Raw genomic sequence first — 26,800 nt, forward strand, 5'->3', positions numbered from 1 at the left:
TGATGGCTGTACCCCACCTTCTTTAGAAGGAAAAGCTAGATAGGCCCCATCTGAGCTGTCCCCACTAGCATTCAAAAATTATGTTTTTATCCAGGAGACCTTGGTTAGTCCATATGGGCTAGAACAGGGGGTACAATTAAGGTAATGAAGCTGGCGTCCGAGTGCAGGACAGGTAGAAAAGCAATTCCTGGATGCAGAGGAAGCATACTGAGTTACTTCAGGTGTGAACACTTAGTATTTGCAGCAGACCTAAAAATGGTGGGCGTGGGAGGCTTACTACAAAGTGTATTCAGCTGTGTAAAGTAGGGTTGCTGTTGTTTAAAATATACATCCCCACTTCTGTTTCTCCACGGTGGGAACAGACATGGCTCCCAGCCCCCGCCAGTCCCCTCCTAATAGGACAGTGCCTGTAGGATGTGCTGTCAACAGTGAGCCTGTCCAGAGATGGAAACAAGAAGGAAGGGTGTCAGGTGACAGAATATTGGCAGAACCTGGATGTGAGTGAATGGGGAGCAAGCGGTGGCTTTTATTTCAGACATGCAGTGTGATTCTTCCCCAGTTGATAGCAGAACATTCTAATGGCACCAGAACCACTGGGTTCAGAATCTGAAGACCTGGATTTGAGGTCCAGCACTGTTCTATAACTGTAATTCTAAACAGACTGCTTTCTGTCTCTGAGTGTCTGTGTTCTGACCTGTAAATGGGGTAATATGCCTAGCTTGAAACGTACACATGAGATAGTGTATGTGAAAACATATTTAAGCCATAAAACTTATGTCATGGCATTCAGCAGGTGTCCGGCATTATCAGCCCGAAGTGCAGGCGAGCGAGCAGTCAGGGAAGGATATAGAGATTTTTGAAGTCCTCAGGTACTAAGTGTTCACACCTGAAGTAACTCAGTATGCTTCCTCTGCGTCCAGGAATTGCTTTTCTACCTGTCCTGCACCCGGACGCCAGCTTCATTACCTTAATTGTACCCCCTGTTCTAGCCCATATGGACTAACCAAGGTCTCCTGGATAAAGTCAGTATCGATAGATGGGACTTTCTGGGACTTTCTAAAGGAGGAAAGCTGAGGGCCAAGGCCAAGCCTTCAGGGTTAACAAGTCCCTCAGTTGAGCTTTGGGAATGAGGGGCTGTTAAGCAGATGGAGAAAAGACCGCAAATATTTTAAAAGGAAAGGAAGTAGCAGATCAATATAGTGTTATGGAAACCATGGGAGAAGAACAGAAATGAGTAACAGTGTCAAATGCCATTAAAACCCCATAGATATGAACATAAAATGCTTTCCCAGTCAAAGGGAAGAAAACAAGAAAATTGAAACATCAAAAATAAGAAGTCTTAAAAGTCTGAGATCATTGTACCCTTGAGCATAACTTACAAAGTCTGAAAGACGCCTCCTCCTCCTCCAGATCTGTTGTGACTATACACGCCGACCCCTCTTCTCCCTCTCTTGTATGCTTTCTTTGTCAACCGCCAGAGAACTTGCTTGCCCACAGCAACCCCTGGCTGAGATGGCAGATGAGCCGAAATGTCCAGACTGTCAGAAACAAGCAGTAAATATAATTGGTAGCACTTGCAGTGGGAAGAACCTGGACTCCAGACCCAGATGGGCCGGGAGTAGCCCGTCTTCTTCATGGCTGCAAGTAAGTTCTCAGGCTTACCCCAGGGACAGGCCTGCTCCCTAGTGACAAGGGGCAAGAGAGGATCTCGTGGCAGAAGGTACCCAGCATGTTGTAGGTATCTGATAAATGTTGATTTCTTTCCTGTTTCTTAGCATTAAAAATACATATATTTATTAGAATGAGACACAAAACCAAAAACTACCACAAAAACAAAAAACTGCCTACGCCTAACTGTTGTCTGTGGCAAGAGATGTTTCAGAGTTGGGGTAACGAAGACCCCAAAGTCTTACTATAAAAGCAGCTGGGGTAGCTGCAGCCACTCGGCTCCCGCCAGGAGATGTACCAGGTTACAAGTGGCATGGCCAGTGTAGCTTGCTGGATGTGGGGTCAGGACTCCCGGAGTTCTCAGGGCAGCCGCTGAGGCGGCTCACCCCTCCGCACTGCAGGCTACTCAGTTACCAAACACACAGATGATTTCCACGGCCCTTTTCTGTACTGCTGTTTAACGAGTGTGTCCTCTGTTTGACAAGACATGGAGATTTTAAAGTAAATATCTCACCTGTCTGCAGCTCAGCTCTACCCTGTGAGCACACCTGTCAAAACACAGCCGAGAGGCAGGGAGTTGGCTAAAGAGGGGTCACAAAGTCTGTGTATTTTACTTGCAGGGAGCCCTCCAGGCCTGGCTCTTACCCCTTCAAACAACCTGGCGGGCTAGTTCCCAAGCCCCCAGCAGCTTAAGTGCCCATAGATGGCCCGTAGCGTACAGGTGGGCAGACCAGATAGCCCCAGCTGCGAGGGAGGGTGGAGGGAACCAAGAGACTACAGACAGCAGGCGTCAGACAATTCGTATAAGGTCTGGCTTGCTCGTGCCTGATGTCGTGACCACGCGGCCCACTCTGAGAGTCGATATTTATAATTTTCACTTTGAGTCATTTAGAAAGAGATCTGAGAGAAGTAAATGTGAAGTCTACCCTAGAAGGATGTCGATCAAAATCAGTAAAAAGGAGAAAAGTTTTGGAGCTTCCAAGAATAAAGTCTCAGTTATTGAATGTGAATTTGCTTTTCTCAGGTCACTCGGATCCAGCCTTTGGATCCGGCCTTTGCTTGAAAATGCTCTTACTCCTTCACATTTGAATGTGCAGGCCAAGCTGCTCAAGGGCTTGCCTCCACGGGATCACCTCGGCTTACACAGTTTTTCTCTTTCATTTGAGTTCGTGAGATAGGAGAGTAGGGCCATTGAAAAACATCGTTTCCGACAGCAATTATACCTTCCTCTCAAACGACATTTCTGATGAGAATTGCTGTCAAGGAAGAACATGAATTCATTCCCATTCCCCTACTGCATCCCCCACCCATTCTCACAGAAGAAATAATGACCAAGGCCCCAAAACGGTAACCACTAAACAAAAACATGGAAATTCATAGACCAAATAGTAATCTTTAAATATATGAAGACTGATTGTATTTCTGGTCTTTTTTTTTTTTTCAAAGAGCAAAACCGCTTACAAATAAATAGTTTAGCAAAAAAAGAAAAAGCCTTGGGCGCCTGGGTGGCTCAGTCGTTAAGCGTCTGCCTTCGGCTCAGGTCATGATCCTAGGATCCTGGGATCAAGCCCCGCATCGGGCTCCCTGCTCACCGGGGAGTCTGCTTGTTCCTCTCCCAGTCCCCTTGCTTGTGTTCCCTCTCTCTCTTTCTCTCTCTTTGTCAAATAAATAAATGAAATCTTTAAAAAAAAAAAAAAAGAAAGAAAAAGCCTTTAACTTACAGGAAGCACCTATGTGAATGGAGGGAGCAGTGCAGTATCCAAGCACAAAAGGAAATGGTCTGGCCACGTTTTCACCAGGCTTCCTCTGTCTTCAGCTGTTCTCTGGTCCGTGGTCAGCTTTTGCTACAAAACCCCATTTGACCTTAGATCCTCCAGATTTTTTTTGTTTGAAGGAAGAAGATTGTAGAACTCAGAGTGAAGAGTTCCAGAGGACTCCTGAATTTGCCTCAAATAGAAATATGGGCAGAACTAAATTGGAAGCTTAATTGAAAGAATTTGGCTACTTTTAATCTATGGGTATTTTTCTAGGCTGGAAGTCAGGTTGGAAAAAGAAATTATATAGACTCAGGTTTGTTTGTTTGTTTTAATTGCTTCTAAGAGAAAGTGAGTAATCATAGGTCTCATTTATGGATATCTGCTATGTGCCAAGTATTCTATATATATTCATTATATCATGTAAAGCACTCAACAGCCTTGCAAGGTAGGTATTATCCCATCTTAAAGATTAGAAAACCTAGACTCAGGGAGTTTAGTAAATTGCCTGAGGTCACCCACGTGGTAACTGGGAGAGTAGGAATCAAGCCCAGATCTGTCAAATTCCAAAGATCATATTCTTTCCAGTATACCGTCCTGTTCTTGATTCCTTTTAGGCTCCGGATACTGTACACACACTTTATTTCCAACCCAGAGGTTAGAGATTTGCTCATTTGATGGATGAGGAGAGAGGCTCAGAGGGACCAGTTAATATGCCAAAGTTGTACACCTACTAAGTGAAGCCTAGTTCGCCCCATACAGAGCACATGCCTTCTTCACCTGAACATTCAAGTTCATCTAGATAAGCTATTTCCTGTCCATCTCACCAGATGGAACTGAACCTAAAGCCACCAAAGAATGCAGTGGCTTCTCTTCAAACATTTCTAGGGAAGATACCCCATACCACCTAATCTAGTGAGTCAGACATTTTCCTATAATTTTAACATCTCAGCACACTATAAATCCGGAATGGAGAATGCTTGGAAAGTGCAATGTACAAATAAAAAATAAGCTAGTGGAGGTTTCTGTAGAGCAGAATGACATGGTGACCTGGGATTCTAACCCCATCTTATGAGGAAACACAGAGTCACTCTTGAGGGCATTGTTTCTAAGCACTGCCAGATAGTTGACTTAAACTATGTCCCATCCCAATCTTAAATCCAGTCCCAAATCTCAGTCCCTACTGTATGGATTGTCCACATAGGAAGTCAGAATTGTTTGAGAGAAAATGGAGGACTCCCATAAATGGCCAACAGCCCATTATCATCAGGCTTTTCCTTCAGAGCCTCCCCTGACTATAAGGGACACACAGTAAGTCTTAAGAGATGTTTTATAAGGAGGAATCAATCCCCATACTGAGGAGTGCACAGCTGCTCTCTAATAATAAATAAAAGTGATTCTTGATTTGTGCATTCTACTCTCCATTCTGGAGGATTTATACTATGCTGGGGGTATTTAAATTATAAGAAAATTTCTGACCCTCTGGAGTGAGTGGGATGGGATATTTCCTCTAGGAATGTTCCAGGCTAACACTGCTCATAGAAAAGTGTCCATATTCCTTTGCTTTGTGTTCACAACTCTGCACAGTTTGACATACTCTTCTCTGTTCTGGCTGCCCAATACCGTTCCCTCTGCCTGGAATCCCCTCACTTTCTCCCTCCTCTCCCAGTCAGAATCCTCATGTTGTACCTGCCTGTCAAAATCCCACTTGTCTTTCAAGGCTCTGCCCATCTAATAAGGCTTTTGGAAGCTGTTTTGTTTGTTTGTTTTTAATATTTTAGAAAGAGGGAGAGGGGGAGAGAGAATCTTAATCAGGCTCCACCCCCAGTCTAGAGCCTGACGTGGGGCTCTATCTCACAACCCTGAGATCATGACCCGAGCTGAAATCCAGAGTTGGACGCTTAACTGACTGAGCCGCTCAGGCACCCCGAGGCTTCTGGAAGGTTTTAGACAGATTCTCTTTCCACCCATACCCCATGGTGATTACTACCTCAACTATAAGCCTCACCGCTGTCTCCCTTCCCGAGGACAGTGAGAGTCAAGTGCATGCTGGCACTGTCCAGAGGAGGACCCAGCTTTGGTCACTTGGCCTCCCTAGAGCCAGCTCATAGTCAGTGCTCCAGGAATGCTTATCACATTGGATACTTGTTGCTGTTTTCTCTAGAATATAAAGCTCATAACTAGATCCTTTAATAAAACAAGATTAGTTTCAGACTTTTTTTTTCTTCAAAGGCTATGTTAGTCATCCTTTACTCTGGAGTAGTCACAATTTTTGTAAATTTGTACCTGGCAGGATGTTCCAGTTTTTCAAGACTGGAATTTAAACTGACCAGTGTCAATCCCTCTACTTTAACTATCTTAAATGTGTCCTGTCCTTCTAATCATCTACATTTGGTACATTGTCTATGAATTTTTTTAATTGAAAGCTTACGGCGCTTTAAAGACTTTGCCTAGTTTTTAAGTGCCAACGCCTTTGCATTTGAATATATTTTAACTCATTTAAGGATTCTTTTCATCAGATTCTTCCCTAATTTAGCCAGATTTCTTTTTTAATCCTCCCAGGCCAGGAGTTTATTTATTGTGACTAAGTTCTTTTTTTTTTTTTTTTGTGACTAAGTTCTTTTAAAGATAGAAGTTAAAATGGTATTAAATGCTATTTATGGTGTTCTCTGTCGCTTGATTTCTTTCTGCATCTCATAAAAACATGTTTCCTTTTTTACATGTCTAGTGCAATCACCGTTTCCTCACTTTTATGATCTATGCCAGTCACTGGTTATGTATCAGCCAACTACTCTGTGTCCAGCCCAGTGTGACACATGCGGAGGATATAAAATATCGAGTACACTGAATTGTTAGCAGTCCAGCCATGACTGGACTATGTGGCTGTGGAAGATGGAGAAATCACCGAGCAACAGAGCAGGCAAGGAAGGCTTCCTGGAAGAAGGTGGGCCCTGGACTATGTCACAGAAGTGAGAGCCGATTGAGAGATTGAACAAGGAGCCAGGCCTGAGGAAATGCTTTTCTGAATTGAATATATATACTGTAAGATATTCCACTGAAGAATATACCACAATGTATTTATCCAGTTTCATGTAGTTGGACGCTTGAGCTGTTTCCAATTTCTGTTATCACAAACAGTGCTATAGCAAACTTTCTCCTATGTGTCTTCTTATGTACATGTGATAGTATTTTAGGAGTGGAATAACTGAGTTATGAAGTATGTACATCTTCACTTCTCTTGTACAAGAGGTTATAGAAATTTGCACTCTCATCAGTGAATGAGAGTTCCCACTACCTTGACAACACTCGAGCGTTGTTGGGTTTTAAAATTGTTGTCAATCTAATGGGTATGAAATGGGATGGCCTTGACGTTTTAATTTGCAGTTCCCTTACATGCTCCTTTCCTTCAGTTCAACAAGCATTTATTAAGAGTCTCTCCTGTGCCGTGTACTCTTCCAAAGACTAGAAATACTAAAATAACTAATCGCTGACCCTCACCCTTAGGAGCTCACAGTCTGAGTGATTCCGACCTGGAGAGACATATCAGAATCACTTAAGGTGCATTTTCAAAAATCAGAGGTCTGAGGTAGGGCCCACGCAGCTGCACTGTTGATCCCATGGTGACACTGATGCTTACTTCCAGCCGAGAACCTCTGATCTCGTGGGAGGAGAAGCCTACTCTGTTCAGTCTGGGCTCGTCTCTGTGGGCAGGGTGAGAGAGCCTCACTCTTCACTGGCCGGCACTATGGCATCCCTTTTATCTTGAGGTTCTTCTTCCAGTTTTATGTGAATGTCTCATTGGGTGTTGGGATGATTCATTTGTACCTATAAAGTACCTCAAAAGCAAATGCTAAACAAAATATAAGCAGAGACCAGATTTCCCGTAACTCCAACTATCTGGGACAACCATAAACCTGGAAGGAAACAAACAGAAACGAGAGGAGGAGGAGGAGGAGACGCTCACTGAGCAGGGCTGGAGGAAGGCACCCTGGAGCTCACACCACCTCCCCTCCCATCCATGCAGCGCCGGCTCTGCACAGAGTTCTGGTCCTGGGAAGGACAGTCAGCGGCACCCGACTCTTCAGAAGCTGAGACACATGTGGAATGAAGTAGACAGAGAAAAGAGAAGAGGGAAGAAAGAGAGATGACACTGAGAGTTGGCCTTGATGAGAAGTGGTAAAGCAAAAAGGCACTGGCTGGGAAAAGGAAACAAATAAATTAGAGAAAGCTTGTCATCAGGGGGCAGACAACATGTCACTCCCTGGTAAGCCCTGGGGACCTCAGTGTGCCGCTCTGAGGGCACATTACCTCTTGCCTGTGCACAGTTTAAGAGGTCTGGCCCTTACGTAGGAGGCATTGGGAAAGAGCAAGCTAAGTCTTCCCTAACACTCGAGGCCATCATGTATAATGATTTTTTTCATGTGTTTTCTGTCATCAAGAACAGGCTAAGCTATTTCCTATATACTGTATATGCTGAGATGTGAAGGTCTGTCCAAAGTTTAGAAAGTGCCAAGTGCCATCAAAATAGCTAAAACTTACGTGCTGTGAGCATTTATGCTATGGTTAGAAATTTCACATACATGGAACAGTGGGTAAAGCCAGATTGAAAACCAAACAAACCAACTAAGAAGAAGGAGGGAGAAGGGGAAGGGAATGCATATTTATTTATGACCTGCTCTGCTTTTGTCCAGTCTTGTCAGCAGTGCTGAGAAAAGAATTATCCTCATTTTGCAGATGAGAACATCAGGATTCAGAGAGATGAAATATTTTGCCTATGGCCTCACCACTAATAAATGGTGGGGCTAGGAATTAAACTCATTTTTATCTGACTCCAAAGGCTGTGCTTTTTTCCACCATACCACACTGTCTCCTCCCATATTAGGATGTTTAGAATTTACAGCAGAATTTAAGGATCAGGCTTTAGTTTGGTAATATTACAACCCCACAGATAACCTGTCTTTGTGATCACATCTCACAAAAGATAATGAAAATTTGAAGCCAGTTCAACAAAATCTGGTTAATATTTAGTCTCCCCTGTCACTTAAATGTAAGGCAGGGATGGTAAAAGGAGACACCATTCCATTTTTAATGCCTTGGGTAGGATTACTTCTGAATTGGAAAACTTTCCTTTTATATTTCCTGTAGGCGAGTGCTTTGGATATGTGGTGTTTCACTTTCTAGTGGTTAGAATCCGTGTGTCTCAAAGGTTTAGTGTGCAGTTAGTAAAAGGGTGTCAGTAAGGGGTGGTCAGTTAATAAATGGCAGACTTCATGGGTGGTTTTGTTCTCACTGCAGGGGAAGCCTGGGAATGAGACGTGAGCAAACTGCTTTTAGGGAGAGTTGACCTCAGATGGAGTCATCGTTAGAGGGGCATTTACAGCAAGTCAACGTGGGGTTAAAACTGTCTGCTAATGAGGCTTCGAGGAACTGGAGAGTCTACAGAGGACTGAAAATGGAAACACCACTGTAACCACCACAAAGTGAAGGCATGAGTATCTTCCCTACTGACCCAAGAACACAGCAATATAGCGTTTGGAAGGTTTGGAGAAATGAAATAATGGCTGACTTGTGAATAAGGATGAAAATATCTGATGATGTGACTCCCAGGGAAGCAATTATGGTTAACCCCTCATTTGTTTGGCATTTTCAAGTATTGAACTGTCCCACAGAACTGCATTTTCCTGACAACTCAGACTTTCCTATTTATGTGCCTTGAATGTTTTCAACCATGCTTGGTGGAAATACTTCTGAAATTGGTTATTCAATTATCCTGCCTTCTTGAACAGAAGCTGCAAGAAATAACATTTCTTTAGATGCCTTTCTTTGACTGCAAGTCTGAGAAGACCTGATTAAAAGAGGTTTAGGTAGTTAGGACTTGCAGTGGTCTCACATAACAAGGAATCCAGAACTGGGCATTCCAGGGCTGATGAATTCAGTAGCTCAGTGATGTCAGGCTGACTTTCCTGGTCACAAGGTAGATACACAGCTCCAAGCCTCAAGATCTCACATGACAAGATCTAGGCAAGAATGAAATGGGGGCTTCTCCTTATACATGTCTTTACTCAGAGAGGAAAGTATTTCTCAGAAGACCCTTAGCCAACTTCCCCTTGGGTCTCATTGGCAGGACTGAGTCACATTTCCATGCCTTGGTCTTATGGAAGGCTGAGAGAGTGAATACCCAGCACTTTGGGACTCTGAAGTGGGAGGAGGGCTCTACCCATAAAAAAGAAGGGTGGAAGGGCACCTGCATGGCTCAGTTGGTTAAGTGTCCGACTCTGGATTTTGGCTCAGATCATGATCTCAGGGTCATGAGATCAAGCCCTGCATTGAGCTCTGCACTGGGTGTGGAGCCTGCTTAAGATTTTCCCTCTCTTCCTCTCCCTCTGTCCCTCCCTCCTCCCTTCCTTCTGTTAAAAAAAAAAAAAAAAAAAAGAATGGAGAATGGATGGCTCTTGGTAGGGAACCAAGAGTGTCTGCCAGGTTACTGAGATTGGGAGTGAACATTACTTACAGTATGGTAATAGCTTGAGGGATGGTTGGGCTTTTCGTTCTATGCTGAATGGCCCCAGACTGGGATTATTTTTGATTTCCTAAATCTGCTTTTATTTATTATTCTCTCTCCTTTCTCTGTGCCAGACTGCTAGTTATCATTACTTACTGTTCATGTACCTTGTCCTAATCTTGCCATAATTAGATTTTTTTTTTTTTTCTGGAAAGATCCTATGATCAAACTTGTGAGAACTCTGCCCGAAATGTTCTGAGGGAGTATCTGACAGCTGTCCTGTGTGTCACCTACGTGATGTGGCATTGCTTTTGGCTGTTGGGGGCCATTTTTCCATCGTGAGGTCTTTGGAGAAGTGACAAATTTCTAGAGTCTTACGAATTTAGATACAACTCTAATGAAGTCGTCTTACGGTGAAAGGATGAGCATTTGGGGACAGTTAAGCTTGTTTACTAGAGAAAGCAAAACTGCATCTGTCCATCCGAATCCCAGCGTGGTGTAGAGAGAGGCAACGAAGTTTATTGGTCCATATTCGGCTCCTTCTCAATGCCGCATGGCTGCCAGTTGCCTGGAGAACAAGCACGAGAGCTCTGGGACTGTGACCCGTGGGACTCCTCCCTGCAGCGACTGTCCAGCACAGGGCAAGCTGGTGCAGAGTTTCACGATCCCTGCCCTCTGCCAGGGCAGCAGGGCCCTGTGAGAGAATGCTGTGAAATGCCCAGGTCATACAGAATCACAAGTGTTTTGGCAGGGACTTGTTTCAACAAGTTCTTGAAGAAAGTAATACTTTGGCAGTGGTTATTGAAATTGTACTGAACAAGTGAGGACCATCCCTTCCGTGGAAGGAGAGCTGACCAAAATCAGTCTCTGTATACAGGAAGAAGGAAATAGGAAGCAGTTGTCAAAATAGTACTGACGATGAGTAACTGAACCAAATGGAATGATTCTCCTCTGGGAATCAAACTGGAGCTGGTAGGTGGGTTGTGTTCGAAGGAATCCGATGGTTAAAATGTTCTGTTTTGATCTAGCTGAAGCTGTGAGCCCAAATGGCTTAGAACCCCGGGAGTACCTTCAGAGCAAGTTAGCTGTTTGAAGGCCTGCAGTCTTACTTTACTTTGCGTCAGAAGCTCATGAGTGAGGGGCACCAGGCTGGTTCGGTCAGCAGAGCATGCGGCTCTTGATCTCAGGGTTGGGTTTGAGCCCCACGTTGGGTGTGGAGATTACTTAAAAATAAAACCTTAAAAAAAAATCACGAGTTAGCTTTATAGGCAAACATTAAGTGGCAGAAACATTTGGGGATAAGGAAAACAAGCTTTGTGTTTTGTTTTTTTTTTAATTCTGACTAATTTGTACCATTCAAATCATTCTTATAAGAAAAATGCAAAGTATTTCTCATAAACATTTTAGTTATTAACTCTTTTATGCAGAACATTTTTTAAAGAATATCCTTTTATTGACTGCTGACTGATACAGATAGGATATCGTTTAGTTAAGTTGAATAAGGTACTTATATTTTTTGAATTTTATTTTCTCATATGTAGATTACTGACTTTATTTCTCAAGTACTCTGACCATTCCTGCTTTGCTGATCATCCAGCTACTGTGTTCAAATTTTACTATTGGCTTCAACTATGCTTTTTTAGAAAAAGCTCCATGGAGAAATAATCATGCAATCAATGTTTTTCTGGGATCACAGTACATCTCAGCATGTAGCTGGCTGGCAGTTTTTTTTCTTTTAATCAGAACAATTCACTTGCCTGGGTAAATAAATTTACATTCACATTTTGAATTGTTTCTGATCTTAATTGGGCATTTAGGGGGTCCAAGTGGATGGTTCAGAACTAGGTGGGAAAATCATTTTTCAGCATGTCAAAATACCAGCAACTCATTTTCTACAAAACAAAATAACAGGAACAAAAAATATAATGTATTCCAAAGCCCAGAAAAAGCTGGTAGCTTGACAGTCATGAAGACTGTGGTATTCTCTGCATTACTTTGATCCTGAATGTGACTGTGCTTACTTTAAATTGGCAAATTATTGCCACTGAATTCTATTATTCAAAATGACTGCATTTTTGAAGGGAAGCTTACAGGTTAAATACCTTTCACCAGTGCTGTTGATGACCGCTCTGGGGGTTAACGTGAATCTTGTTTTATATTTGGATATTTAACATGTAATATAAACAATTGAAGTGAAATTAAACTGTATGTGAATGGGCATTTTTTCTAAAATTAGTCAGAGGAGATGCAGTGAGTAATCAGAAAAGATATAAACTTAATTTTAGAAAGCAATATTTATTCAAAATGACTGAAGATGTTACAAATCATGCTTTGTAATGTAAAGGGGCTCAAAAGGGTTTTCTGAATTGGATTATTTCTAATTTGAGTCAGTCTGTTTTTCATACTTCGTATTGTTCCTCCATGTTACTAAATCTCTGCTTTGGCACAAATAGGCATGTGCTGAAACTGCATTGAGGCACGTGGAAAATGTGACTTAATGAGTGGATATTCACAGTCTTCCCTCTTTTTGGGGGTTGTGGTGATTCATATGCAGAAACCCCCTGCAGCACTGAGTCAGAGTCAGATAGACCCAGTGGCCTAAGAGGGCCTGCCACTGGACAGTTTTTCTGTTTCTTGTTTTTTTGGGTTTTTTTAAAATTTGCTGCGAATCTGACTTTTCCTTCATGAAATCATTTTGGATGCTCAGAGGGCCTAGCCCAAGTCAAATGTCACCCTACACTGGCATGGTGACAAATACACAGCTAGCTAGTGTGTATTTTCATAAATTTGCCTCATGGAGCCAAAAAGATGAATCTTGTACATTCTTCACAGTAGAGATTTTAGCTTCCTAAACTGTAATGATAACATGGTGAATGTGTTGTGAACAGGAGGCAATGGGGCCCAATAGAAGGAGCTCAGGATTTATACCATGGGTCTGGACTTGAACCCTGTCTCCACCTAGCTAAGGCACGGGTGAGTTAATCAACCTCTTGGAGTCTCAAGTTTGTTCGTCTGTTAAATGCACATGGTAAAAATAATGTCTGCTTCATGGAGTTATAAGTCTCAAATTAGATAAAAATATGTAAAAGTACTCTGTGAAGCTGGGAAATTCCATACACATTTTTTTCTCCTTATATTTTCCCAAGTTAATGTGCCTGTTCTTTGCCCTGGAAGTGATAACATCCACACAAATATACAATATATGCCTTGAAGAATGTGCTATTGGAACAGTCTGTGTTTATACGGTCGGTTTGCCTCAAACTAAAAAGGAGTCATTTTATTTTTAAGAATTGAGTGAAAGGACCCCAAAATGAGCAGATATAAGCACATAGTACTTGTTAGCAGTCAACACGGGAATCAGGCTGCACCCTCGAAGCAGATCTAATGCAGCGTTCAGATGAGTCCCTGTTGCGTTCCATTAAGGAGCCCCCACTGGTTTAGGAACTATATGTGGTAACACATCTGGAGAAGCCTCAAAGTGCTGAGTATCAGAATTCACTGCTTGATTGGAAGTAAAGTGATAACTTTAGTTTTGCTGGTGGTCCAGTGGCTGTATCCTATAAAGTAGAAAGATTATCACCTGCTCTCTTGCTCCCCATTCCAAATCCATTCTTTAAGGACAGCCTCCATCCCACCCCCTCCATCAAATGCTGGATGAGGAAGGTACTGCCCAACCTTTGAAGAGTTTATGATTTAAAAGAGACTTAAAACAGATGATCAACTAACTTCTCTATGGAATCCTGGACAAAGTAAGTGCCACGGAGGCGTTCACATGGCTGGGAGTGCCCAGCTTCTGTGAACACTTCATAGCATCTGTCAGCACCCACGCGTCATGCCTCATATTGGTTATATTTATTTATGTGTGATTTTCATTTATGTACCTAGATTGTAAACTCCTTGAAGGCAGGGAAGGCACCTTGGTATTTCTCGTTCCCTCTCTCCATACCTTTTACCTAAGCCTCAAACAGTTTTTGTGGTTCAGATAGTCTGTACCCAACATTCAGGTTTAACCCATACATTTAAGCCCTAACTTGCTTCTTTTCTTTTGTCTTTGCAGTCGACCTGCCCCTGTTTTTCCCTCGAGACCAGCCAACTCTCACATTCCAGTCCGTCTATCACTTTACCAACAGTGGACAGCTTTATTCCCAGGCCCAAAAAAATTATCCATACAGCCCCAGATGGGATGGAAATGAGATGGCCAAAAGAGCAAAGTAAGTGAATCCACTGCATTTCCTACAAGTAGAAGCATTTCCTTTTTCTAGTCCGGGGGTTGGCAAGCTACTGCCTGCAGGCTAAATCCTGTCCTGTGCCTGTTTTTGTAAATAAAGTTTTACTGAAACACAGCCATGCCCATTTCTTTACTTATTTTGTATGGCTGCTTCCATGCTACCATGGCAGAGTGAGAAATTGCAACAGATCACACATGACCTACAGAGCCAAAAATATTTGCTGTTTGGCCCTTTACAGAAAAAGTTTGCCAACCCCTTATCTAGACTCATCAGGTAGATTGTTTGTTTGTTTTTTTAAATGGGTTACAGGATTTATCTGCAATCTACTGGTCTATTTAGATTAGAGAAAAAGTACTAGAGGAATTAGAGTTGTGGATAAATGGTGTTGATGATGAAAATGTTGGAAGCTATTTTCATTTTTTTTTTTTAAAAATGGAAAATTTCAGCTGACAGTAAACAAATAGAATTTCTGCTTAGTGGTCAGTACATGGGTCCAGTACCAAGTTTTTCATGTGGAACTATAATGTCTCTGAAGGAACAAACATATACCTCATTGAATCTCTACCACCATTGCCCAAATTAGGGCCTGTGTCTTCTTCGTCTGAATAAATGGCTATGCAAATAGCTTGGAACTGTTAGAATCCCTGTGGAAGTAGGCTGGGAATTTGATAGAAGTTGAAGTTAGCTAGAGTTTGGAGCTTAAGAGATTTAAGTACTGCCCATGAACCTATATGTAGAAAGTGTTCACAAGTCCTGCGGGATAGGTAAATGTACAAGTATGTTGGTGTTTTATGGGTAACACTTTATTTTTTTAATTTTTTTTTTTAAGATTTTATTTATTCATTTGAGACACAGAGATACAGAGAGAGAGAGTGCGCGCATGAGCAGGGGGAGAGGCAGAGGGAGAGGGAAAAGCAGGCTCCCCGCTGAGCTAGGAGCCCGATGTGGGGCTCGATGTGGGGTTCGATCCCAGGACCCCGGGACGACGACCCGAGCCAAAGGCAGATGGTTAACCATCTGAGCCTGGGTAACACTTTAGTATCTGGAACACCAGTCTTCGTGAACCATGGCCTCCCAGATTGAAGCCACAGTGGATCAAAATCGTAGTTTCCAAAAATACGTCATGGTTAGAGTGGCAGGTGGTTATTACTTTATCACTCTGAACAGCCATACGGTCACCCCTGTGATCCCAGCTGAAGGATGATGAGATCCACAGAATCACAGATATGAAGGATATTTATTAAACATCTTCATTCAGTCATTCAGCGTTTATTGAGCAGCTACCATGGTCCAGGCAATGAGCTCCATGCTTGGGGATAGTGATAAACACATTGGAAGTTGTCCATGTCTTCATGGAATTTATAGCCCAGCAGGAGAGATCAAAGCCTTTATCATACCAGACTTCTGACAGTTTGAAGTACTAACAAAACCTGGCCTGCCAGACCTAGAATGCTCTCGATTAGTAGGACTTCTTGCTCTTGCCTCCCCCTCCCTGAGACTTCTTTCCCTCCCAGGGGGGCCTCCTGGCATCTCCTATACTTTCTGTAGGTACAAAACCTTCACTTAATCAGCATTGGGGCTCTGTTCAATAATGACAGGGCTGCTTTCTGTAGAAACACAGACCTTCCCATATTCATATGTGGGATCCAGAAGTGTTATCTGAGACTTCAGTGTGCCCTTTCTCCCTGCATTTCCCCTTTTTATCCATGAGGTCCAAGTCTAAAATTCTATTTAAGGAAAACGACAGGCATATGCAAATGTACCTAATAACAATGATTAAGACTTAGATATATTGAAACAGACTTGAAAAAAAGGGATTCAAAAATAAGTTTTATATTTGGGGTATTGCAATTGTTTAATTTTCTGGGCTTTCCCTGTGTATATACAAGATCTGCCCTTAGAAGATGGACTGTTATTTGTGGTATGTGCTATGGAGTCTGAACCAGACATGTCCTTGTGGTTTCCATGGCAAAACTGTGTGTGTGTGTGTGTGTGTGTGTGTGTGTATGTGTGTTTCTTAACTAGACATTTTAGCATGTATGAATTGAGTCTTTAAGGAGTTGCAGACCACAAGCCTATGATTTCAGTATAGGAATATCGTAAGTGAAGCCTGTTTATCTTAACAGATTGGTTCAGAGTTGCAAGAGACATTTGCTTTATGTTAACACCAGTCTAAAGAAAACATCTGAAGTAACGTTAAAAAAAATCTGCTTTCTACAGTAGTGAAGATGGATTCATTTTAAATGTAATAAAAGAGAAAGCCAGCCGCTCATACTAGGAAGAAGAAATAGTTTAAAAGCTCTCTTCTTTAAATTGAACCGAGTAACTTCCCTGGGCTGTGTCAGAAAGCCAGGTAATAGATCAACACAATCCGAGAACTGTCCTGCAGGACAGGCTTGAGATTGGTGGAGAGAGTTGGAGAGAAAGGACAGAAAGAGAGAGAGGCCAACTACAGCATTCCTTACACGCCCTGTTTCTTTGTCCTGTGAAAATATTGTACGTGCACAGTGCGTAAAAGGCTATAATTCACTCGGGGAGCTCTGCCCATGACATAAACACTCACGGTTTATGAACAGCAGTAGAACCCGTTGAGTGGAGTCAGCTGTTTATTCCCTCCTCTAGAGCAAAATTCTAAACATGTGGCCTCAGGAAGGACACTTGCTGGCACTGACCAAAGCTTTTCCTAGGACATGTGCTTCTTGCTCATGGCTGTCCAGCAAATTCTGTCCTCACAAGTGAAATGCCCTCTACTGGGTGAGCACAGGCTTTGGGGTCATGCAGTCCCATGCCCAGCTCCTGTCACAAGTTCTAATCGAATAAGCTGTGGCCTTGGGCAGGGCTATTAACCTTTCTGAACTTGATCCTGTAAAACAAGACTGTACTCCTCCCTATTGGATGGGCTTGATCTGAAGGGTCAGTGAATGGACATATGGAAGACCCTTGTGTTTGGCTTCTGCTTTGTCCCACAGTGCCTTTGCTCACTCCTTCTTCCCACCCTCTTTCTGCCCCTTCAAATCCTTCAGCGTTCTTCCCTCCAGTTTTCTCCATGCATGCTAATGTGCAGGCAGCTTCTTCCCCTCTGCCTAGTCTCAGATCTTCCTCAGCTTACAAAAGGGTTATGTACCTATAAACCCATCGTAAATTGAAAATATCGTTTGTAAACTGGAAATGCATTTATCACACCTAAGCTACCCAACCTCCTAGCTTAACGTGGCACTGCCTTCAGTGTGCACAGGACACTTAACTTGAGCCACAGTTGGGCAACATCAGCTAACATAAAGCTTATTCCATAATACAGTGTTGAATAGCTCACGTAAGTTACTGAGCAGTACTGGAAGTGAAAGAGAGCATGGTTGTATGAGGACAGAATGGTTGTAAGCGTATCAGTTGTTCACCTTCGTGATCGCGTGGCGGACTGGGAGCTAGCTGCAGCTTGCTGCCTCTGCCCAGCACCTCAAGAATTCTGCCACGTAGCCCGGGAAGAGCTCAGAATTCAAAAGTACAGTTTCTACTGAATGCATGTTGCTTTTGCATCGTTGTAAAGTCAACAAATTAAGTGGAACCATTGTAAGTCAAGGACCAGGTGTGCTGCTTTGAAATCTCTTTTGTATTATTTTTTTTGTATCTTTATATTGTTTCATTTCCTTAATCAAATTTTGAGTTCTTTGAAAGCAGGGGCTTTGCATATCTATCTTTTTAAAGATATTTATGGCAGTGTAATTCACATACGATAAAGTGGACAGATTTCAGTATATCTTTTGATGGAGTTTTGACAAAGTTACCTTCTACCTTTTCCAGTTAGTCTCCTCATCCTCAGGACAGACACTGTCCCATGTCTTAGTTTTTCCTTTTCTAGATACTTCTTATAAATGGAATACTACAGATTGTATGCTTTTGTGTCTTTTGTAGTCAGCATAATTATTTTAGATTTATCTGTTATGGTACTCCTTTTTTACTGCTGAGGAATTTCCATTATAGGAATATACCATAATTTATTAATGCATTCATCTGCTTATATATATTTAGGTTGTTTCCAGTTTGGGGATTTTATGAAATGAGCTGCTAAAAACGTTCTTAGACGTACAGTTTCAATTCTGTGAGTAAATAACTGGGAAGGGGGAGTATGTGTATGATTAACTTTATAAGAAACCGGCAAATTTTTTCTGAAGTCTTTATACCAGCTTATACTCCCACTGGCCAAATACAGGGTTCCATTTGTTCCATATCCTCCCTGACACTTGGTATTGTCAGTCTTTTAATTTTAGCTATTTCAGAGGGGATGAAATGAGATCTCATAGTGTTTTTTAATCTTAATTTCTTGGTGATTAATGATGTTGATCATCTTTTCATGTGCTTATTGGTATATCTTCTTTTAAAAAGTGTCTGTTCAAATTTTGCCTATTTTTAATTAGGTTGTTGGTTTTTTTTTTCATTGAGTTTTAAGAGTTATTTGTATATTTGTCAGATTTATGCATTGCAAGTATTTTCTCCCAATCTGTGGCTTGCCTTTTCATTTTCTTAACAGTGTCTTTTGATGAGCAGAAAATTTTTATTTTTAATGAAATTGATTTTATTAGTGTTTTCTTTTTATGTTAATGTTTTTGTAGCCTCATACGTATTTGCTTACCACAAGGTCATGAAGAAATTGTTCTATGTTTGTTTGTTTTACAAGCTTTCATTTTGGTTTGACGTTTAGGTCTCTGATCCATCTCAAATTAATTTTTGTGGATGGTATGAGACGGACGCTGAAGTTGTTTACATAAATCCAGGTATTCCAGCAACATGTGTTGAAAAAAAGTTTTTTTTCTCTGTTGAATTACCTTCATGCTTTTGTCAAAATAAAGTGACTATATATGAGTGGGTCTGTTTCTGGATACTCTGTTCTGTTTCATTGGTCTATTTTTCTGTTGGTCTACTAATACCAATATTTCTTAAAGTCAGGAAATGTAAATTCTTCAACTTTGTTCTTTTTGAAGATTGTTTTGGCTATTCTGGTCCTTTGCATTTCCATATGAATTTTAGAATTAGCTTGCCAATTCCAACTCCAAATTCCGCACCCCCCTCAAAAAAAAGCCCACTGAGACTTCGGTTGGGATGGCGTTAAATCTGTACAGCAACAAGAGGGAAAATTGACATTTTAACAGTATTGGATCTTCGAATCAATGAACAGCGTTTTTATTTAGGTCTTTAATTTCTCTGAGAAGTGTTTTGAGATTTCAGTGTAGCAGTGTTGCATTTTTTAAGTGGTTTTGCTTTTATTGTAAATGATAATTTTTTAGATTTTATTTTCCATTTGTTGTTGGTATATAGGAATATAGACGATTTTTCTATATTGACCTGGTGTCCTGTGACATTGCTAATAAGTTCATGATTACTAAATTCTAGTAGCTTTTTTGTACTTTTCTTAGTGTTTTTTACATAAACAATCATATCATCTGTTAACAGCTTTACTTTTTTATTTCCATCTTTATTATTTTTGTGTTTTTAAATTTCTTTTTCTTACCTACTTGCACTGGCTTGGACCTCCAGTACAGTGTTGTACACAGTGGTAAGAGCAGACATCTGGCCTTACGTGTTCACATTAAGGTTGAGGTTAGCAGTAGGTTTTACATGGATGTGTCTCTCACATTGAAGTTCTCTTGTATTCCCACTTTGCTAAGAGTTTTTATCATGAAGGGGTGTTGAATTCTGTAGAATGCTTTTTCTGTATCTATTGGCCTGAACCTATGGTTTTGTTTTATTCTATTACAGTGGTTGAATTATGTTAATTAGTTTTTGAATATTGGACCAACCTTGCATTCCATGGATAAATCAACCTTCTCAGTCATGATGTTTATCCTTTTTTATATTATTAGATTTGATTTGCTAATGTTGTGTTAAGATGTTTGTATTTTCACACTCATTTTAATGAGTGATATTAATGAGTAATATTTCACATTAATTTTAATGAGTGATATTGATATCTTGTGTTGTCCTGTCAGATTTTAATAAATGCACTATGCTGGCTTCATGAAATAAACTGGAAAATTTTCCTTCCACCTCTCTTTTCTGAAAGAGTTTATGTAGGTTCAGCTCTATTTTTTTTAATGTTCAATAAAGTTTTACTTACGGAAAGAAATTCAAAGAAATCTTTACGAAATATAGGGATAGTCATCATTTTTTCTTGTGTTAGTTTTAGCAAGTTGTGTTTTTTTAAGCAAGTTATCCAGTCTAAGTTGTTGAATTGACTAGATGCAAGATTGTTTGTAATATTCCCTCATTTTCCTTTTAATATTTGTGGGCTATACCAATATAACTTCTTTCATTCCTTATAATGAAAGTTTCTGTTATTTTCTCTCCCCTTTTCTTAAAACAGTCTAGCTAGGGGTTTACCAGTTTTACTTATCTTTCCAAAGAAAGTTATTTATTTTATTAATTTATGCTTTTATCTTTATTGTTTCCTTCCTTCTGTTTTTTAGTTTAATTTGTTCTTTTTCAAGCTTCTTAGAATGGAAGCTCATGTTATTGATTTTAATCCCTTCTTCTTGTTTAATATAAGCCTTTAAAGCTACAGGTTTCTAAGTTTTGCACTAGCTGCATCCCACAAATTTTGATACATGTTTTTGTTACTTTGTTAGAAATATTTTCTAATTTCTCTTGTGAATTCTTTTTGAACTGTGCATTGTTTATAATTGTGCTGCTTGAATTTCAAGTATTTGGGGATTTTTCTAGATATCTTACGGATTTCTAATTTAATTCTGTTTTGGTTGGAGATCATAATCTGTATGATTTTAAGCCTTTGAAATCTATTGAGATTTGTACTGTGGCCCAATATATGGTCTATCTTGGTAAATAGTCCATGTGAACTTGAAAAGAATGTGTGTCCTGCATTTTTGAGGTATTGTATTATATATACATGTGAATTAAGTCAAATTACTTCTTACTGTTATCTAAAACTTCTATATCCTTACTGTTATTTTTTTGTGTTTATTATTATATCAGTTTTTGAAAGCAGGTATTAAAATTTCCACCTGTGGTTTTGGATCTGTTTATTTCTCCTTTTAGTTCTGTCCATTCTTGCTTTTTGGATTTGGAGTTTTGTTACTTAGGTACACACGTATTCAGAATTATTATATCTTGATAAATTAGCCCTTTGATCATTATAAAATGACCCTCTCTATTTCTGGTAACTCTCCTCGACTTGAAGTCTGCTTTGTCTGATATTAATATAGTTGTGCCAACTTTCTTATACTTATTTTTTGCGTCGTTTATCTTTGTTCATCCTTTTTCTTTCATCCTCTGTGTGTCTTTATATTTCAAGGAAATGTTTTGTAGGTTGGTTTTCTTTAAATCTAGTCTGATAATCTCTGCCTTTTAATTAGAGTATTTGGTTTATTTACATTTTATGTAAGTAATGAACTGATTGAGTTTAAGTCTACCATCTTACTGTTTGTTATTTAATTTCATTTATATGTTTATGTATTTTGTATTCCTTTGTCCTTCCCTTCCAAATCCTCCCTTTAATTTATTTGAGTATTTTTTAGTATAACATTCTTTCTCCTATTGTCCTTTTAGCTACAGCTCTTTGTGTCATATTTGAGTTATTAATATACTAAAATCATCCTTAATTTATCATTGTCTACCATGAATTAACATCATAACACTTCAAATACAATGTAAAAACCTAAAACACTCTTAATTCTCTTTATACTTTCTACTGTCCTTTGTGCTATTATACTCAAATGTTTCACTTCTACATATTTTGTGAATCCCATAATACATTGTTATTACTTTGGCTTTTAACAGTGAGCTGACTTTTAAAGAATTTAAGGAAAGAAAGAAAAATCACATTCCACTTTATTCTGTATTTCCCAAATAAAGGACAAGGAGACTCATTTCCTCCCCAAAAACCCCCACTAATTTTTATTTTTTTTTATTTATTTAATTTATTTATTTATTTATTTTTTTTTTTTTATTTATTTAACAGGGAGAGACACAGCGAGAGAGGGAACACAAGCAGGGGGAGTAGGAGAGGGAGAAGCAGGCTTCCCCGCAGAGCAGGGAGCCCGATGCGGGGCTCAATCCCAGGACTCTGGGATCATGACCTGGGCCGAAGGCAGACGCTTAACGACTCAGCCACCCAGGCGCCCCAACCCCCACTAATTTTTAAATGTCTCCCTTGGAACAAGCCGTCAGAGAACCATATCCACCCTCTATGCAGAAAACATTGAGACTTGAAGTCATCAAGAAAAGAAAGCCAGACCTGCAGGATATCCAGGCCCCTCTGTCTGCCCTGTGCACTTCACCATTTACAGTGCACTCTCGCACACCTTCATGGGATCATCACTGCAGCCCTGCGTGGGGTACAGTGTAGAAATCCTCATTGTCCTTCATGCAGATAAAGAAACCGAGGCTCAGAGTGATTAAGGGACTTTCCGAAGGGCACACAGCTAGCTTCTAGTAGTCAGGGCACAACACAAGGCCTCTGACTTGTGGCACATCTGTCCCCAGGCAGACAGATACCGTTCCCCGTTCTCTTTACCACTTGTCTGAGCCTCCCTCCTCGGAGGCCTGGCACTTGAATAACATAAATACAGAGAGGAAATGCATGTGGCAATTAAGAGCACTGACCCTAAAGTCAAGACAGCTGAGTCGAAACCTGTTTCTGCCACTCACCAGCTGTGTGACTTGGGGCAAATTCATAATCTCCCTGAGTCTGTCCTCTTCTCTGTTAAATAGTGAAGCTAGTTTTAGAGGTTATTATGAGTATCAAATGGTATGTATGGTTTTCTGCTGTTATTGTTTTAGGATTTTTTATTTGAGAGAGAGCACGCATGTGCGAGTGCATGAGTGGGGGGAGAGGCAGAGGGAAAAGCAGACTTCCTGCTGAGCAGGGAGCCCGATGTGGGGCTCAATCCCAGAACCCTGGGATCATGACCTGAGCCGAAGGCAGACGCTTAACCGACTGAGCCACCCAGGCGCCCCAGTTTTCTATTGTTAATTAACAGATTACCATACACTTAACAGCTTACAACATCTCTTAGTTTCTGTGGATTGGGAGTCCAATACAACCTTCCTGGGTCTCCGTTCAGGGTCCCAAACAACTAAAGATGTTGACTGGGGTTGCTGTCTCTTCTGAGGCCCAGGGCCTCTTCCAAGCTCATTCAGGTTGTTGGCAGAGTTCAGTTGCTTGTGGTTGTAGGACTGAGGTACTGGTTTCCTTCCTGGCTGTCAGCTGGAGGCTGTTTCCTGCCACATGGCCCCTCCATCATCCAGCCAGCAGTGGTGCATCAAATCCTCCTGTTTCTAAGCTCTGACTGTGGTGTCACTGATTGCTAGACTCGATTTAAAAAGGGTTCATTTGATTAGATCAGGCCTACCATTAATCTCCCTTTCTTAAAGTCATCTGTTCCATGTAACCTAACAATCCCAATTATAGAAATGAAATCCACCATTTTCACAGTCCTGGGGATTATTATACAGGGAGTGAGGAATCTCAGGGGCCATCTTAGAATTGTGCTTACCACACAGGGGTAATGTAGGTGAATTTTCCAGCATAGGGTCTGGCATGTTGTGAGCATTCAGTCATTGTTCACCATCAACGTCACTATCCTGGAGGGAAAAAGAGTTTCAATTAAACGATAGCAAAATCAGCATTGCACCCAACTAAACAGTCCCCTAACCCCAGTGACTTGGCCAGAGATTCTTAGATTCTGGGCTGCCCCATCCATGGACACTATCACCTACAGCTGTGTCTTGGTGCCAGCCCAACCGGCTTAGAAAGTCGGAAAATCCATCCTTCGATGGTTTAATCTACATAAAGCCAACTATCACTTTGAAAAAAATCTGAACTTACTAGTTACCTACCTTGGCATCTTGTATAGCTTTAGATCTGTCTAGATGAATGAATCAAATGTAATCCTTTCTAGTCTGATAAATCTGTGAATAGATGGAGTTTTCCATGAGTTTCATTGTGTAAAACATCAGCTTGATCCTAGAGGCCTAAGTAGTTTCTTAGAATAGGATTTAACCCCAAACCACCCACTGCAATGGTTCTCACAAATTAAATCCATTATATAAATGGAATCACTTGAAGAATATTTCAAAAAATAGCTTCTCAGTCAACACATGGGAGTAATTCATGAACCTCCTAAAACCATTTGTTGTTTCCCTTCTTGCCTCAAGGTCAGAGAGAGATGTTATTTTCTTATTTAGAAACCTATCCAAATGCTCCCAAAGCAGTCCATAATTCCCCATATGTTCTTCGCCATGCATACTTTTATTATTTGTCATCCAGTTGTCTTTGCAGAATAATTTTCTCTTTCAAGAGTTTTTTATTTAACAAAAAAAAAAAAGTTTTTTAAAAATCGTCTGCATTCTGAACTATTTCAGTTATCTTTCATTGTTAATACCTTAGTATTCTCAAAGACACAGTTTTCTCCAAATTTGTCATTAGCTGCCAAATGCTTCAATCCAGTCTTATACATTAGCCCTCTAAATAAACCAGATAAAAATAGATCTCCTCTCCTTGATTCCAGAGAAGGGGGTTAGATGTCCCCCCCACCCCGATTTGCTCCCCATCCCCACCCTTACTGTGGCTCTGAGGCCCCTCTGGGTCCCTCAGATGCCATGGAGCACAGCGTGGAAACCCCATTTCGAAAAGGGTAGTTCACAGTGTGGTCACAGGAGCCCTGAGGCCTGAGAATTCTTTGGGACTCGGGGAGGGCTGCGGGAGACGTGTTGATGCAGTGTAAGTGGTTATAATGTGAGCCTGTGTGTGTTTGTCTCTCCAGAACTCAATCACCCACTTCCTTGCTGCCTTGTTGGTAGCTCCTTAAGGCAGCTCAAACTATGCTCTGTTCCTTGCAGATTGAGATTGTTCCTTGAGATTTCCTTGCAGAGTCAGGCCTCCCTCTGCGGTCCCTGTGCTCGGTCAGCCAGCCCGAGGGACACCCTGACATGTGTGACACCCATCAGTGTTCTTGAAAACCCTGACAGGGACTTTGCCACCCTTTCTCTCTCTCTGTCTCTCTCCCTGGACCACTACCTCCCCCTCCCCCCCCCCCCCCAACCTCCCTGGCCCCCATGCCTCCTCCAGTTTATAGATATATTTCTGGAACCCTCGTCTGCACCCAAGGGTAGGGGGATGGCCAGGAAGGTAAGAATTGTGGCCAGCTGTAATTGCTCATCCCCACATATCCCCCTCTGCAAGGGGAGCAGCTACAGAACTGAGCCATTCCGGGCCAGAAGAGTCATTGGCACAAAGAAAGGCAGTGAGGGAGGCAAAGCCATCAGTCTTGGGCTCCCAGGAAGCTGTGCCCCAACGATAGAACCTACAGTTCCAATGCTGCTATGATTCATGGGTTTTCTTTATTATTTTATTTTGCCTTAAGTTCCCTAGGAAGAATTCCCTTTAAAAAAAAAAAAATCCCAACCTCATATTAGCTGTACTCCCTTCTGGAGAGAAGAGGGAATTTTCTGGCCCGGCCAGCACAGCTTGGGCGATCAGGGTGCCCCAGGAGGACGGGAACAGAACCACAATGGAACTGGGGAAGGCCAAGGTCACCCAAGCCTTCCCCTCAGCCGCATGCCCTGGGTTCCTGCGTGGGCAAGCGCGCCTGTCCCTCCCGGGGTTTAGAACTATAGAAGCTGTGAAGAGAAAAGTAAAGCGAATAAATAACATGGAACGATTGGGTCCTTGAACTCTCCAAGAGAATCATTTTGAAAAGTATCTTCAAGGGATTTGGTTTGTTTTTCCCTTCAGAACAGAGACCAACCGAGATGGGGAGGAATCCAGCTCTGCCTGCCGCCCAGGCAGCCTCTCCAAATTGCGTAGGTCAGAGAGAACATGTTATTTATTAGAACCTGACATCTGTTGCTGTAAAATGATAAGCTCCCTTAAAAAGCCTGGCCATCCCTTACTGCTAGTACAGCCCTCATCCCGAGAGAGCTGCTTACCGTCCTTCCAGCCCGCACCAACCGGGCCGTACCAGGCACAGAGCGTTTACAGCCCCGCTCAGCCTCCTCACTCCCCTCGGGCAGGACCCCCCAGGCCCTCTTTATTAGGCCCTGCCGCTGTGTCCCTGGCTTCTTTTGAGTCCACTCTTTGACCTCTCTGAGGTCTGCTTTAAGGACTGAACCTCGCCCCCCTTCCCCATCCATCCTGCCCTCCTGCTTTCTCAGTGGAAAACAGGGTGAGGGTTTACTTTCTGGTCTCAGTCATGTAAGCCAGAAGAAACCGCATATGAAAAGAGTAGCTGGAAAATCAATACATCTTTGTTGTGGAAATGAACCGAGTTGTACTGTTGTAAAGCTACCAAGTGCTCAGGGGAGGGTTCTGATGATCCCTTCCAGCCACTGTGAAAATGTGGTGATAACCAAATACAGCGACTTACTCGTTTGTGAGTTATGGTCATTTATTCTCTTCCTTGGGAAAATAGGCAGATGTCTTACAGAGCTGAAAGGCTAGGGAAATTGGTTTGGGATTTTTATAGCACACCAAAGTAGAAACATGCATTTATCAATGGAATCAGAATTGCCTTTGAACTGTTGGAAGAAGAAATGTAGCAGTAAGTAAAGACAATGCAAAGAATAGTGACCTGGGAGTTGGGAGACCTTGGTCTCATCTGGGCATGATTATTAATTGCACATGTGATCTTAGGAAAGAA

At 41.5% G+C, this 26,800-nt stretch overlaps 1 protein-coding gene across 3 annotated transcripts in view; it reads left to right on the forward strand.

Annotated features, from left to right (window-relative positions):
• BABAM2 (BRISC and BRCA1 A complex member 2) overlaps window positions 1-26,800 on the forward strand; it is a 391,146-nt gene that overhangs the window by 342,536 nt on the left and 21,810 nt on the right. The window contains exon 11 of one of the 3 annotated variants that reach the window (XM_032391489.1): window positions 6,151-7,658. In XM_032391489.1, coding sequence (XP_032247380.1) covers window positions 6,151-6,278 — 128 coding nt within the window. In that variant the 3' untranslated portion in view covers window positions 6,279-7,658. Of the gene's footprint in view, window positions 1-6,150; window positions 7,659-8,717; window positions 9,703-13,981; window positions 14,136-26,800 lie in introns of those variants that run through there. The other 2 variants (XM_032391491.1, XM_032391490.1) reach the window with 2 other exon arrangements.

This window comes from Phoca vitulina, unplaced genomic scaffold (assembly GCF_004348235.1).
Source record: "Phoca vitulina isolate PV1807 unplaced genomic scaffold, GSC_HSeal_1.0 scaffold63, whole genome shotgun sequence".
Classification (NCBI taxonomy): Eukaryota; Metazoa; Chordata; class Mammalia; order Carnivora; family Phocidae; genus Phoca; species Phoca vitulina.